This window comes from Scardinius erythrophthalmus, assembly GCF_964197995.2.
Source record: "Scardinius erythrophthalmus genome assembly, chromosome: 16".
In the NCBI taxonomy this organism is placed as follows: domain Eukaryota; kingdom Metazoa; phylum Chordata; class Actinopteri; order Cypriniformes; family Leuciscidae; genus Scardinius; species Scardinius erythrophthalmus.
In genome coordinates, this window is record NC_138236.1 from 15,552,185 (window position 1) to 15,568,601 (window position 16,417).

The following is a 16,417-nucleotide window of genomic DNA, read 5'->3' on the forward strand; positions in this document are numbered from 1 at the left end:
CAAAAATCTCTCTTGTGGGAATTCTGTTAAGATGCACACAGAGTGATATGCTATTGCGTTTATGTTGCGTACTGTATTGCATCTGCGACAGCTTGAGCAGACTCACAAATGTGCTCTACTATAACAACTCTTCCTCTTCTCAACACTGTCTCTCCCCCTTTGTTGCGTGTTCCCGGGGGCGGGGTTTATGTACATTTAGGGTTTGTGATGTCACTAACCCGGGAGGAAGCTTGTGTAGTCCCTATCAGTCTTTGTTGTAGTCCTTAAAAAGCGATTTCTATAAAAGAAAATATCTCCCTTTGCTTTGAACTTTGAGTGTCGTAACTTTGCAGATGTTGTTTATGCTTAAACAGCAACATTACACACTAACTAAAATTAGAAAAGTGAAATCATAATCATCAACCAATTTAAAGTATATGATGTGGAAATATTTGTTGTTATAATGTGTTCAAACACTTCAAAAATACCACATGAAACTCTAGATGGCGCAGGCTGAAAGCTCAATAGCAGTCACAACATTATCTACATAGCGCAGCTGATTGGTTGCTATGGAAGCTTGTTTCCGCAATCTCACAATTGCGAGTTTACATCGCAATCCTGACTTTATTTTTCAGAATTGCGAGATATAAAGTCAGAATTGTGTGAAATAAAGTCGCAATTGCGTGTTATAAAGTCAGAATTGCGTGTTATTTAATTAGAAATCTGACTTTTTTTCTCGCAATTGCAACTTTATATCACGCAATTCTGACTTTATAACACGAAATTGCGAGTTTATATCTCGCAATTCTGACATATTTTCTCAGAATTGTGAGATATAAACTCACAATTGTGAGATATAAAGTCCAATTCTAAGGGGGGAAAAAAGTCTTTTTTTTTTTTACCTCAGAATAGTTTATCTCACAATTCTGACAATTTATCTCAAAAATTCTTTAGGCTATAACACGCAATTGCGACTTTATATCATGCAATTCTGACTATATCTCCCAATTGCGTATTATAAAGTCGCAATTGCGAGAAAAAAGTCAGAATTCTGACTTTATTTCACGCAATTCTGACTTTAGGGGAGGGTGGGGTGATTTGTGCCGGGGGGAAGTAGTTCCACCCCTTGTTTCTGGAAAACCATAGAAGAAATTAGTCATGTGACCACATAATTTTGAAAAGCAATCACTTTTACTCGTCCTCCAAAGAAGAGAGACACATGGCATGAAAGTTAAGCACATTTTAGTGCAAAAAAATGTTTTTTCCCTTTCAAAGTAAAATTTCTATGATTAAGGTTTTTTGATTGTAGTGTCTGAACAATTATAGACAAGTTTGAAAACATTTCACACATGTTTTAGTGTTTAGTAGGCTACACAATTAGTCTATACAGTTAGCATGATATTAGCTCTTAACTGCTGGATCATGCTAGTTTTTCAAACTTGTGGGTCTGGGGTGATTTGTGCCAAAGGGCCTGGGTTAAAGGAAAACTCCGACTTTTTGGGACTTTAGCTTATTCACAGTATCCCCCAGAGTTAGATAAGTCCATACATACCTTTTTCATTTCTGTGCGTTCTGTAAGTGTTATTTGACGCACCCACCGCTAGCCTAGCTTAGCACAAAGACTGGATGTAAATGGATAATGGTAGCATACTAATCCCAATAAGTGACAAAATAATGCAAACATTTTCCTATTTACATGTTGTGATCTGTATAGTCACAGCGTGTACAAATAACAAGGCTATAATAGACAGAGACCATTTTTAATCGTATAAATACTGGGAACTATATTCTCACTAGGCGTAGGAGCACAGCTAAATCAACAACAGGGCGTCTGTGTGCTGCGCTAATCACTCCGCCCAAGTAGCCACTCCGCCCAAGTAGCTGTGCTCCTAAGCCTAGTGAGAATATAGTTCCCAGTATTTATACGATTAAAAATGGTCTCTGTCTATTATAGCCTTGTTATTTGTACACGCTGTGACTATACAGATCACAACATGTAAATAGGAAAATGTTTGCATTATTTTGTCACTTATTGGGATTAGTATGCTAGCATTTACATCCAGTCTTTGTGCTAAGCTAGGCTAGCGGTGGGTGCGTCAAATAACACTTACAGAACGCACAGAAATGAAAAAGGTATATATGGACTTATCTAACTCTGGGGGATACTGTGAATAAGCTAAAATCCCAAAAAGTCGGAGTGTTCCTTTAAGTTGGGCCAGATCCAGACCACCTAGACCTACATACTCACAGGGGATAATCTTGAGAAGTGAGGAGATGGGCATGCCTCATCATTGTTTGACTCAGGCCTGCCTGCTATTTGTTTAATTTAGCTAACACTGATTTCAGTTTTGAGTTTGCACTATGTTATTAAAGAGAGGTTTTATTCCGTTTTTAAGTGGCCTATGTCACAATAGGATGTTTAGAAATTAGCCTAGTCACTTTATTCTTATATGTTACATAAATGACAGACAGTGCTATGTCAACAGGCATCTATTGCCAAAGCCTTTTTGCCTGAAATGATTCACAAATATCATATATTGTGTTGCTATGGTGCTCTAAATGGTTGCTAGGGCGTAGCTTGATAGCTTCACAATGATCCTGAGAGACTGATTGGTCGTCTGAGTAAAATGAGCCCGCCCCCTTGTCTCTATGACACTGTGATCCAAAGTTATGTTCAATACAAAATCCCTATGCAATTGACCATAGTAGGAAAAACGCATACTATGGTATTCCAGGGTGACAATATCTAAATAACCCTTAAATGAGTAATTTTGTATTGAATTTATCTTGCTTTCATATAGCATTACGGTTCATAACATTAAAATGTTCTGTTTTACTTAGAAATCACTGGCACAATTTACCCCCAATGTATTCCCCCAAAGGGAGACCACTTTTTTCCCAAGAGCTATATTTCTGAAACAATTTATTTCAGATCCAAAGTTACTGTTCTCAGGGATGCACCACATCCTGAAATATATGTACACCCTTAAGTTGAAGGCATTACTGCCATGGACTCACTTTAAAGTCACTTTGAGTAAAAACTGGCACAACTCACCCCACTTTCCCCTATATCTCGCAATTCTGACTTTATAACACGCAATTGCGACTTTATTTCACGCAATTCTGACTTTATATCTCGATATTCTGAGAAATAAAGTCAGAATTGCGAGATGTAAACTCGCAATTGTGAGATAAAAAATCGCAATTATCTCTTAAAATTTTTTATTCTGTGGCGGAAACAAGCTTCCATAGGTTGCTGCTGCATCAGCTGTGACTCAACATTCAAATACTGGTAGTGTTTGCTGTTAGCAGTCTGTAGCGTGCTTTCAGAAACCCTCTCCACCTTCCCCAGCTCCACCTGTATAGATCTGCTACAGGGTTATTTCATGTATTTGAGCAGCAGCAGAATGTCTGTAAATATATTGTCAGTAGCAAGTCTTTGTACCTGCTCTGCAGCAGAAGCAGATCTATTCCGCCAAGACAAAATACATTAGCATTGCCATATCCATTACCATGCCAATCTCTCCGAGAATTGTCATCATGACTCATGACTGAACTGAGATAATGTTAAAGGAGCAGTTATTAAGAGTCTCTCTGCACTCTCAAGTGTCACCTTTAAGTGCCAATGGGAATGACAATCTGAAATTAAATAAGTGAGAGAATCCATACAAAGTTGGTTGTAAGTAATTGAAGTTTCAGGCAGGTACTTAAATAGACTCTCAAGAGAATATAAGAAATTAAAAGATGATTTTAAAATGATACAGATCTTGATTGCAGTCAGAAGTTAATGTCAGCTTCTATATGAATGTGGTGCATTATAATCACGACCTTAAGATCATTTGGAGATAGACTCTATGCCATTAGAGCCATTTCACTTTACTGACTATGAAACAAATAAAAAGGCAGAAAAAGTAAGTAAACATTCAAGCATGCAAAATAATACAATGGCGAAGTGCTTCTCATAGATGATATTTGATAAAGAGTCAATTCTGTTTCAATCTCCAAGTCTCCCATGTAGACTCTGCGTGTATAATGAAAAAGCTGGGAAAATTATCTAAAATCAAACTGAGTGGTGTTACGGATCTGTTAGCAGGTTGGTTCTATTTATGCTTTATTAAAGCTGCTGTGGCTCTGCTTGGCTCACGAAATTGCATCAATTACACCAAAAACTCTCAAAACGAGGACCATAAACCAGAGAGCAATGCGTCTAAATGGCTTAAGGAAGAATGTTTATGCGTGCAAGAGTCCGACTGGGTGATACAAATTATTTGGAATATAAGAATCTAGAAATATTACTTCAGTGAAATAAATGACAAAATAGTAAATAAGATTTGTCTTCAAAACATTTGAATTATGTTTTTTGGGGGGGATTTTCTTTTTGGGGTGAGTTAAATTATGATTAATAACATCATCATCTTTAATATTTACATGTCTTTTCTCACAGACACCCTGGCTGGAAGTAATCATATTTATCTAAGCCAGCAGTGCTGCTACTTATCCACCAGGGGGCGATATTCAATCACACTCAAACTTCACTCCATTTACAGCTGCAGCTGGTGCTCTTACAAAAGAAACATCTTAAAGTACATATATACAAGGTCAGACATCATCTAGTGCTGTACAGGATTACATGCGTGTGCATTTGGCCAACAGAACCGGCACCCAACAGTCTCGGCTTGGTTCCCCTGGGTGCATTTGACTATAGTCAGTGTGTCTCTGCTGATCCCGTTGGGGCTTTACACTCTCACTCCCCACCATCTCAATCACTGTCCTTCATTTCCCCCAGAAGCCAGTAGGTCGTCATCTTCCCTTTTCCCTTCATCTCCACTTCTCCTCTCAGCTCCAGCTGGAAACAGTTGAACTCCTGCAGCACATCTCGAGTGGCTGACGACACATGAATCTTCAGTGCTGCAGGATAACAGCGTGTAAATGATTACAGTGTTACTGTATATACACTGATTAGTTGAGCTCACTTCATCGTGTTGACTTAAGTGTGTTGGCAAACATTATTTACTCATGTAATTTCCAGCAGCAGGTAATTAAAAGAGCCAATTATTTTTTATTGGCTTATTTATTTATTTTTGTATTATTTATATAATATTACTATATTTATGAATATTTTGAATCAGCTTTTATTTTCATTTTAGTTAAATTTTTCGTTACTCGCTTGTCATTTTTATAATTTTTTAGTTTTAGTCAATTTACTACTTCAATTTAAAATTATTTAAATTCAGTTCAGGCCCATTGAACATGTTGAAACGGGTTTGTTGGGTCTTGGAATGTTTAAGTTCATCTGGTGACTGTCATCATTGGTCGATACCTGTCAGTGCAGTGTAAATTAGCCTTTAGATACCAAGGAAACATTTTTAATTTTCATAGTATTTTCATGTTAAGTTTGTCATGTAATATTTATATATCAGCTTTATTTCAATTAACAATAATAAAAAAGTTTTTTTTTTTAAATTAGGGATCAGCGTCCTGATACTGGAAATGCACATAAATGGCATAAACCCCCCAGTAAAACCCAGTGTGCAATAAAACCCCCAGAGTAAAAAGTATCAGGATTGTGATGGATCAAGGCAGGTGATGTATGGATTGTGATATATGCCAATCTACTCAAAATTAATGTCTTTCCTGATTGCAATTTGTTTTGCTTTTGTCAAGTGTTATCTAAAGCCAGCTGATATTTCTCATTTATCTGGCAGCGTTTATGTGGGGAAACAGGTGGTGGGGGAAATAATTAAATCGGAATTACAATGAAATCTTTTCATCAACTTTTATGATTGATAATTTCATTATGGAATATTGGTGTTGAAAATTAAATACGTCTGGTAACCTAAGGCTAATACTAAAAATGCTAATTTTTAATGGCTTGGTTACACAAACAGGGCTTAAATCAAGCCAGGATTAGGCTTTGGTTCATTTAGGGCATTTAAGTAGCTTTTATAAACGTTCCTTAGAAAAAAAAAAAACATTACTGGTGTGCATCTTGAGACAAAACAATGGCACTGACATATTTTAAGATATATCAGTGCAAGTTGCTTTCAGTTAAAACAGCTCAAACATGCATTTTAGTCTGGGACTAGGTTAAAGCCTTGTCTCTGAAACCAGGGGGATATGTAGTTATCTCAACCTCAGTGTGGTCTGCAGAAAAGAATTGAACAGATTCTATACAATTTACAATTCTATACTTCAAATCTATTATAGAAATGAAACACACTCAGTATGTCTTCAGTTCTTGTCTTATACCCTTCGTATAAAGTCATGGCTCAAATCACTAACCCTAACCTAACTGACCTGAACTCTTGCTATGGTTATATGCACAAATTGCTATTTGGTGGGAATGGGAACAGTAAGTCCTTACGTTCTCCATTTGACTCCATGCGAGAGGATGTGTTTACTGTGTCTCCAAAGAGACAGTACCGAGGCATCTTAAGCCCAACTACTCCTGCACAGACAGGGCCTGAAACACACATACACATGGAAATGCTGTTCAAAACTATGCATGCTAAAGTAAAAGTTCTCTAGTCTATGGGTGAGTTTGAGAAATATGTCTCTGTAATAGATAGCGTTTATATGTTAACAAAACTTATTACAACCAGAAGAATCCCTGTCAGTTTTCTGCTAATTTAAATAGCCCAACAGTATGTTAAAAAAATAGTTCAACCTAATTGAGAGTGATGCATTCATTCTAACCACTGTGAAGGCCGATTCGTAATTTGAGCTGCTCATCAGGTCGGTGGCGAATCTTAAATGTTTTAACAGCCTCCAGCAGAGCAAGCGACATGCGTGCGATCTCACGACCGTGCAGTTTCCCGTTCCGTACTGGCAATCCTGAAACCACCATGTAGGCATCTCCTATTGTCTCCACCTAAGGAACAATTAGAAACATAACCACCACATCACACAGAGATCCATATCAGCACAAAACACAAGACTAATACAAGTAGGCCCGGTTTTACAGACAGGGTTTAGATTAAGCCAGGATTAGGCTTTAAGATTAGGCTTTTATAAACGTGCCTTAGAAAAACACATTACTGGTGTGCATCTTGAGACAAAACTATGGCACTGACATATTTTAAGATAGCCAGTGCAAGTTGCTTTCAGTTAAAACATGCATTTTCGCCTGGGACTAGGCTTAAGCTTTGTCTGTGAAACCGGGGGTTAGATTTATATGCATAAAAAAAAAAACTTAATAATAAAAATTCATTGTTAAAATTAGGGGAGTTCAATGAATGTACAAGTGAACAGAGAATAGCACCATTTTTAATTTTTGACAGTAATGTAAATAAGGCTGTGAGGGATAGAAGTATAGTGTGTTCAATAAATTATAGTGTTGTTGATCAAATAATTGCAGCATTGGTGAGCATAAGAGACTTCTTTCAAAAACCAACAGCAAACATTTGAACGACAGTGTACCCTGACTAAGGTCTACAGGCTATATTTTTCATTTATTTTAAATGACAAACTTTGCAATATGAAAATATATACATTTTCTATAAGGATGCATCCAATATTTATTTAAAATATGCTAATTAAGTATTGTCTCCCTTTTCAAAGAAAAAATGTCCCATAAGATTTTAATACAAAAAGAATTAAATAAAACCCTTTTAAAATTACCAGATATATATTTTTTAAAAAGCAAAAGGTAAAATGAATTCATATTTCCATATGAACAAATTGTCACTTCAAGAAAATGGCCATTAAAAGATTATTTATTTACTCATTTAGTTGCCAAAAATGTGATAAACATTCAACAAACATTAAATTTTTATGATTTTACGTTTTTATTTTGTTATTAAGTTTGGAAAGATAAAATTGTTAAATGCAAGAAGAAAATGAAAATGAGGAATAAATAAAGACATTGTTTGGTGACAAAAGATACAGATGTATACAGCTGTTTAGGGCAAATATGTGGTCAGGTAGGAGGTGGTGATACCTTGTAAACATCAAAATTGTCTATAATGGCATCAAAGCAGGTGTAAAGGTCATTGAGGAGGGTGACGATCTATGAGAGGGAAACACAATTAAAATCTTAAAAGGTCAAATACTAAAAAAAACAGGATTGTTTTTTTAGTGTAAGATACCTGCAAAGGTGTGCTCTCTGCTGACAGGGCCGTGAAACCCACAATATCACTAAAGTAAATGGTGACAGAGTCAAAAGCTTCAGCCTGCACTGTCTCACCCTTCTTCAGCTGGTCTGCCACTGAACTACCACACACAACAGAAATCAGAAATCAAGTCCTATGAGAGTTAACCAAGTGTGTATAGGATTATTGTATAGTTCATTTATTATTTGTGCAGTATGTCAAGTGAACTGACTGAGGGAGGATTTGGTACAGTAAAGCTTCAGCCTTGCGTTTCTCCTCCAGGTAGGCTTGAGTCCTCTCCTCTACCAGCTCCTCTAGATTATTAGCATACTGCTCCATTCGAGACAAAAGATTATCCAAGATATTACTTCTGTGCTCCCTGAGAAAAAGAATGCGAGACAGAGAAAGAGACAGAATCGGGTGAGCAATAAGACGCATTTTATAAAATTGTTCAGAACGAAATGTTACAGAAATAAGTAAACAAGTGAGGGAGTATCGATGGCGATAACTAGAGGGTAAAAAGGGACAGACCTATTCTGTTTGCGGAGTAACACACAAATATGGTTGAACTCTGGTCTGTCTGATGGTTCTTCAGCCCAACAGCGCTGCATCAGCTGACCCAGCTCTTCACTGTGGGCCTGAGGGTTCACTGATGGCCGTAGATACGGCCATTCACCCAGAGCAAGACGGTCCACAATCTCTATACACAACCAAAGAAAGCGGGAGAGCATATTTTTACATTTATATTACCTTTGCCGTCCTCTCTCACACAAAGTTAGAAACACTAATAATTTAACCCTGTAAATGTTATCTTTAGCAAATATCAAAATGAATATTCATTTTTCATACTGTACAACATTATAATTTGTGATGCCTAAATTCCCTTGTATCAGTTAAAACAGCTGATTTAAAGACAAAATAAAACAGAATTTAAATATGAGGCCATTTTATTGGTTATGAGACCTGATTTTAAATTTAGAAATTTACCCTGTTTAATTTTCTAAATACATGTTTTTGATCTTATTATGAATGATTGATCCATGCAAGCAATTACTTTTTTTTTTTACCTTGTAATTTTTAATTAAAATGTGATAATTCGCATTCAGATCTGCCTCCATCCAATCAACAGCTGTGAGATTGAACCCATGAACCCAAGCCCTAATGTTTTTTTTTTATTTTCGATAATCTTTTTCACTTGTATGTCCTTCAAAAATATGGAAGAAATGATTGGTCACATCACATCTTCTATTACGTTGTAACTTCAATAAGTCATACATAAAATGATTGTGTTTTTGGGGGGGATGAACTGTTCCTTTAACTTCAACAGTATCAGCAGTCTTTAGACATTTTTCCAGTTAATGTGCCTTCCTTCCTTTTCTCTCTATTATCTGTTGCATCAGGGCATTTTCCATCTGCCTTATTCCCACAAACTCCCACAATGTTTTATCTCCGTTTTCCATCCTCTGCCTGATCTCTCTCAGCTCTATTCATCAGGCTCTTACAGCTCTGAAAGCCTGGCAGAAACGGCTGTGGGTTGTAGCACTCTAGTAAAAACACCATTTCTCAGCTCCGTCTGAGAGGCTTTTCACGGACAATCTGTCCTGATAAGAAACAGCTCTTCAGAGCTCAGGTCATCTTTACTGCTGCACAATTTCTTTGTGTTTGTGTTTTGTATTTATGTGTGCTGGTGGTGCCAGGTTGATTGGTTGGCCAAGCATACACTAGGTTGATTGATTCACCAGTCTACAACCATAATCTTTGCCAACAGTAATCTCATTACCAAGGTGCCCAAGTGCATATGTGTGCCGCCCGGTGAAGATTGATATGATCTCTTCTTCTATGTCAGTTCTGATTATAGTGCCGAGATCACGAGCTCCAGATATGCTGACAGCACATTATCTGTGTTTGTATGTGTACCAGAAGTCTGTTCTTCACATAAAAACACACATATACACACATACATACATCTCTTTGTGGGCTGTATTCTGAATCACATGATTAAATCCATAAATTAGATCAGAGAGTGAAAGAGAGTGAAAGAGACAAGTGTGGATGGATATGTGTGTATGTGTTTGTGTGACAAAGAACAAACAAACCTTTTAGTGTCTCTGAAAGTGATCTAAAAAGACAGTGATTTATACAGCTTTTCTTTCATTCAGTGTGGATTGAAATTATAGATGCAATGGAGACGATTCGGAACGTTACTTTAGCAACATTTTAGAACGCCGTGATTTTTATATTTTATGGCAATTAGCAACTCTGTAAAATCATACAAATGCAAAAGTCTGACACTATTGATTGACTTCTATGTACGAATGAGAGAGCTCTTCACCACCTAAGGGTTGTTCTCTGCAGAAAAAAAGAGAACCATATACAGGGGATGCAATTTGTGAGTATTTTGGTGAAATGACAAGATAATGTCAAGTGTCTTCCTCTTCAGACATACTCACTGACGGCGGACTGAGAGGGGTAGTGGACTGCCAAATTAAGAGCTTGTAAGGGTGTTCTTGTGCATACATACTGTATGTGTAAAAGATCTTTGATGTGTCTGTAGTAAAGTGAGAATATGCATGTGTGTGTGTGAGCACAGTTGTTAATGGCGTCTGGTTGTGTATTTGTTGACCTCTCTGAAGAACCTGGTTCATTAGCGTCTTTCATTCCTGTCACTGTGAAGGCTCTCGATAGTAATTTGCGTGAGTGCAGAGCCGTGCATCAATATTTTGAAGCATTTTAGAAAGAGGCAGAAAACCAAGTTTTTCATCCTCCTCAAATTGTTCTCATGCTCCAAGTATTTCAGACCCCAAATCTCACGGAGAATCAAAATGAATGATATTAAAGGAATAAAAATGAATGACATTAATTTATTAATTAAATGGAGAAGACATAAAACCATATTTTTACCATTGGCAATTGAATGTGAACTAAGGCTTTCAAGCTTCAAAAAGAACATGTCAAAATCATCAGTCCAGTTCGACTTGTGAGCAATATTTCAGATGTTCTGAAGCCATATGATAGCTTTGTGTGAGAAACAGATGAAACAGAAACGTAATGTGAAATTAAACTCTAAACTTAATTATATAAAAATTATAATGCTAGACATCATACACTTGCAGACTGGGCAAAACTGGGCATCATATAAACGACTGAGGATCACACACTACTTTCAAGCTTTTCCAAACTCAACAAACAGGCATCTTGTTGCTAGGATACGCATGACAAATGAAAACAATCTGTTCTAAAAATTGGCTCAAAAATCAAACATTTTTATATTCCCTCCGACTGGATGGAATCATATTCTAAATGCTAAAACCAAAGTGGGTGTACTACACACTATGCAATTTTCTGTCAAATCAGTCAACTCTGACTGGCCATTATCTGTAACTGGCTCTGACTTTTGGCAAATAGTGTTGACTCCTCTACTATAAATCTAGGCAAAAAATGTATACAAAACTGACATTTGCTCTTGGCATGTTCATGAGAGAAGCACTAATGCCTGATTCATTAACAAAATGTTCTTTTAAATCAGATGTTTTCAATGAATCGCTTCATCCAGTTCACAAAAATTCATTCATGAATTGTCTGATCTGGTGTACTGACTTAATTATCTGGTTAACAGTTTACAGGAGGGAAGAATTATCAGTGAATAACAATAAAAATTTCAGTCCGTTCTTCACACAAAGCTATAAAATGACCAGAGGACTTGGAATATAGTCATATGGATGAGTCAAATGGATTGCTTTTATGATGCTTTTATGATTACATCCTATATGAAGCTTGAAAGAATTGTTCCAGACCTGTATGTCTTTCTTCTGTGAGGAAAACAACACCGACTTTCATTTTATGGGTTAAAAAAAAAAACATTTTTCAATATGTCTCCTTTTTTGCTCCACTGAAAGTCATAAAGGTTTGAAACAAAATGAGAGTACATACATGTTTAAGGTTTAGGATTTAATATCAAAAACAGGATAGAGACAGGTAGACTTAGGCTAATTGTGTAATTTATGACACGTGTATTGGCAAGATTTGATCTCTGACCTTTGGGGCTTAGCGAGTCTCCCTCCAGGTAAAAGACTCCTCTGCGCAGAGCCACTTCCTGAAGTATGATGCCAAAACTGTATACGTCGCCCTTTTGCGTGCCTCCTGGAGGAAAGCACTCCAATCTCAACAGCTCTGGAGCCGTCCACAGCTTACCTACACACAGGCATATGCAAATGCACACAGACACAGACAGGGGACTGACAGTGAACAACAGAGACCGTGACTGAGGTTTGCATGCATGCGTGTCGTGGAAACTGTATGCATGTGAGTAAATTTGACACATGAATTGACAAAGAAGAAAGGTCACATGACTGACGTGCATAATAAGAGTGGGCATCCTCCGTGTCTGACTCTTTCCTGATGCTGGACAGCCCATAGTCAGTGATCTTTAGCACAAAACGATTGTCAACCACACAGTTGGATGACTTCAGGTTGCCATGGGATACAATCACACTGTTATGGAGGAAAGCCATGCCCTGAGGGGAGAGGAAGATTGGACAGCATGAAAGAAAGCAAGAGGGCAGGAACGGAGTAAAATGAGAGAAAATAGAAAGTTATCATGGAAAATAAATGCATGAACACTTAAAGGGATAGTTCCCCCAAAAATGAAAATTCTGTCATTTACTTAACTTCATGTCGTTCCAAACCCGTAAGACTTTCGTTCATCTTCGTAACACAAATGAAGATATTTTAAATGAAATCTGTCATTTTTTCACACAACTACCACTTTGATGCTTCAAAAAGTTCATTAAAAGATTGTAAAACTAATCTGTATGAATTTATTCTGAATTTTCTGAAGAGACTTGATCGCTTTATATGATGAACAGATTAAATTTTGGCTTTTATTCACATATAAACATTTATCAACCCAAACATCAGTTATGATGAACGGTAGCTCAAGCATGCTTGACGTGCGGGAACCAATGAGGTTCATTCTCGTGTGAACGCTTTAGCTTCCGCAAGAGCTTTGTTGTCGTGCGTCAAGCTAGTACGGTTGAGCTTCTGTTTATGTTCGCTGATCAATGTTTGTATGTGAAAAAAACTAAAAAATAATCTGTTCATCATATAAAGTGATCGAGTCTCTTCAGCAAATTTGGACTAAACCACTCAACTGATATGGATTAGTTTTACAAACTCTTTATGACCTTTTTGAAGCTACAAGGTGCTAGTTGCGTGGACTGTCAATGGAGGGATAGAAAGCTCTCAGATGTCATCAAAATATCTTCATTTGTGTTTCGAAGATGAACAAAAGTCTTATGGCTTTGGAACAACATGAGGATGAGTAATTGATGACAATTTTTTCATTTCTGGGTAAACTAACCTTTTATGGTAAATTTCACTTTAAGTAAAGAGAAGGGTCTCTACCTTTACTATGTCACTGACTAGAGAATATTTGAACATCCAGTCAAGTGTGATGCTTTCGTTCTCCAAAATGTCCTGTGTGTAGATACAGAAAAAACTGAGGCAAGTACATATACATACATATACGGCCCAAAAAGTATTTGGACTTGAGGCAAACTTAATAATGCAGTGGTTCTCAACTGGGGGCCAGGGACCACTAGGGAACAAAGGGGGCCTCAATATGACTTAAAATTACCTAAAATAAGACAAAACAAGTATGAAAATGTAATTAAAACAACTAAAAATCAAGATATTTGGGGGGCTGACTTAATACATTTTTCTTACAAAAAGGATCTGACATGTTTGCAAATGTTATTTCGTTCGATATTTAGAACATAATTAAATTATTTGTTTAGAGTGTCCAAACATATCACTACACCATTGATATAGACAATGGACCTTTTTTGATTGTGAATTTTCACTAATGTGACCACAGCTTTAGCCTGGCAATTCCACATTTGGTACATATAAACATTTCCTTCATAACCTGCCAACCTGAGATCTTCTACAGTCATTAGAAATAGTGTGTGTACATGCACATTTTCATATTGATGTATGAGTGTGGCTCTGCATGTCATCAAAAAGATCTGAAATAATCTAAATTGATAAGCCAATGGCCCACACAAGGAATTTTAATTAAAACTTTGTTTCTGTAAAGGTTGAGTTTAGGGTTAGAGGATAGAAAACATAATTAGCACAGTAAGTCAATGAGAAGTCCCTACAATGACAGAATCCTGTGTGTCAATACCTGCAGGCTGCCTCGAGGGCAGTATTCTGTGAAGATGCAGATATTGGGCGGGTCGATGCAGGCGCCGATAAAACGAGTCAAATGCTCATTCTGCACATCTCTCATCTGGAGAACAAACATGCACTATTGTTCACAATTCACAGTATATCTTTACAAACATTTATAAACAAAACACTCCACTTGTTGGTATTTTGTGAACCTACAGAACCATTTAAATTTTTTAGGGTCGATAAGATTACTCCAGTTTTCAGTGTCACATGATCCTTCAGAAATCATTCCAATATGATGATTCGGTGCTCAAGAGCCATTTCTTATTATTATCAATGTTGAAAACAGTTGTGCTGCTTAATGTTTTTATGGAAACTGTGATACACTTTTTCAGGATTCTTTGATCAATTAAAAGTTCAAAAGAACAACATTTATTAGAAATAGAAATCTTTTGAATTATACAATCAATTCAATCCATTTAATGCAACCTTACTAAATAGAAGTATTAATTTCTTAAAGAAAAAAATCAAACTGACCCCAAAACTTTGAATGGTATTGTTTTTGTAATGATTATAATCAGATTAGCAAAATAATCCTCCTTTAGAGCAAAAAACAGCATGACACACTCACATGCTTCAGTTCAAACAACACTTTCCTCGTTAACTCGATGCGCTTTCTTTTGATGTATTTAATGGCTACAATGTTTCCCTGGGGAAAAAATAAGCGTGCACACACGTTATGTTTGCAGTGGGTAGCAGGTGTGCATTTTAAGGTTCAAACAAACATTTAAATGGTAAAATTTTGAATTATAAATAGTTAATGCATAAGTTACTACTCATACATTTTTAACATTTCAACTTGTATAAATTAACATTATTAAACATATGATGAACAAACATAAACTGGCAATGACTAAATATTTCTAAATTATCCTTAACCTATTACAAAATAATAAATGCTGTGAATAATGTTGATCATAATACACAATTACCAAATTGAACCTTATTGTGAAGGGTTACCATGTAAATGTTTAAACAGAGCTTGTCAGAAAGATACCTTAAAGTAGCCAGTCTTTGCAAACATCTGGAAATTACCCTCAGCTGTCAGCAGTGATCCATAGTTTGAACCTCTCTGTAGTGAATGAGAGAGAACAAGTGATATAATAATGATAGTAATTATAATAAATAATCAAATAAAATTAATATTAAAATGGAAAACCAGAGAGCTGTTAATATGAGTGTGCACTAGTATGTATGAGTGTGCACTAGTATGTAGTATGTACTGTATCTGTGTTTTACTAGAGAGAGTGTGAGTTTGCTGCCGGTGCTTTTCAGGGCCTTTTCCAGATTGCTCATCTGAATGTCCTCCCAAGCGATCCTCCATAACTGAGCGACCAACTCCTTCTCCAGCTTCAGCTTTCTGTGTGTACATACAGTAGGTATTTAAGACGTGCCCATATTTGTAGAAAAGAACCAGAATCACATTTAGGTATCAAAATCATCTTGCTTGATCTCTCACCTGTATACAAACACAGTCACAGTGAAGATGATGACAAAGATGAGGAAAAGAACAATGGAAATCATCTGGTGCATTCCGATTGTTCCTAAAAGGAAAGAGGGAAAGTGACAGAGATTGTGAGGTGGGTAAGCAGTTGGACTGCAGAACTAGTGTAAGATACCTACGTTCATGACAGTCAGGGTTGTCGTTCTTAAAGCCACAGTATGGAACATCCAAGGGAATGTCACCACCTGGCCACTGGATGGCCATCCCAGGAAGAATCTTCATCTGCTTCTGAGTGCCGTTATACACTGCCACAATCTGCAGCACAACATGAAGTAATCAATAAGAGAACAAACGGTCATAATGGAGATAGATAATTCTATTTCTATTATTTAATAAATTCAAAATCTAAAATGGAAGAAAAACAGCAGTGTTCAATGTTAGACTTGTTGCAATACCTTAAAGCCCCAAAATCCAATCAAAATTGCATTTTTGGGTGTGTGTGTGTGTGTGTGTGTGTGTGTGTGGGGGGGGTGTTCAATGTCTAACAACTTTAGTCTAAAGTAGTCTTTACAACTTAGTGTCTAACTTTCCACTGAGGTAAGACAGATCAGACTACAACCTGAGAAAGTTACTATGTCGGATTTCGAGGAAATTAATGGTAAAAATTTGG

General features: G+C 36.7%; 1 protein-coding gene across 1 annotated transcript in view; it reads right to left on the reverse strand.

Annotated features, from left to right (window-relative positions):
- Positions 1-3,820: 3,820 nt before the first annotated feature.
- Positions 3,821-16,417, reverse strand: part of npr1b (natriuretic peptide receptor 1b) — a 46,554-nt gene continuing 33,957 nt past the window's right edge. Inside the window, exons 7-22 of the mRNA XM_081389736.1 lie at positions 15,927-16,062; positions 15,763-15,847; positions 15,543-15,663; positions 15,301-15,375; positions 14,875-14,952; positions 14,257-14,361; positions 13,473-13,544; positions 12,424-12,583; positions 12,105-12,260; positions 8,601-8,769; positions 8,302-8,448; positions 8,067-8,190; positions 7,919-7,987; positions 6,676-6,850; positions 6,344-6,442; positions 3,821-4,887 (exon numbers count right to left, since the gene is read on the reverse strand). Coding sequence (XP_081245862.1) covers positions 4,739-4,887; positions 6,344-6,442; positions 6,676-6,850; positions 7,919-7,987; positions 8,067-8,190; positions 8,302-8,448; positions 8,601-8,769; positions 12,105-12,260; positions 12,424-12,583; positions 13,473-13,544; positions 14,257-14,361; positions 14,875-14,952; positions 15,301-15,375; positions 15,543-15,663; positions 15,763-15,847; positions 15,927-16,062 — 1,920 coding nt within the window. The 3' untranslated portion in view covers positions 3,821-4,738. The remainder of the gene's footprint in view (positions 4,888-6,343; positions 6,443-6,675; positions 6,851-7,918; positions 7,988-8,066; positions 8,191-8,301; positions 8,449-8,600; positions 8,770-12,104; positions 12,261-12,423; positions 12,584-13,472; positions 13,545-14,256; positions 14,362-14,874; positions 14,953-15,300; positions 15,376-15,542; positions 15,664-15,762; positions 15,848-15,926; positions 16,063-16,417) is intronic.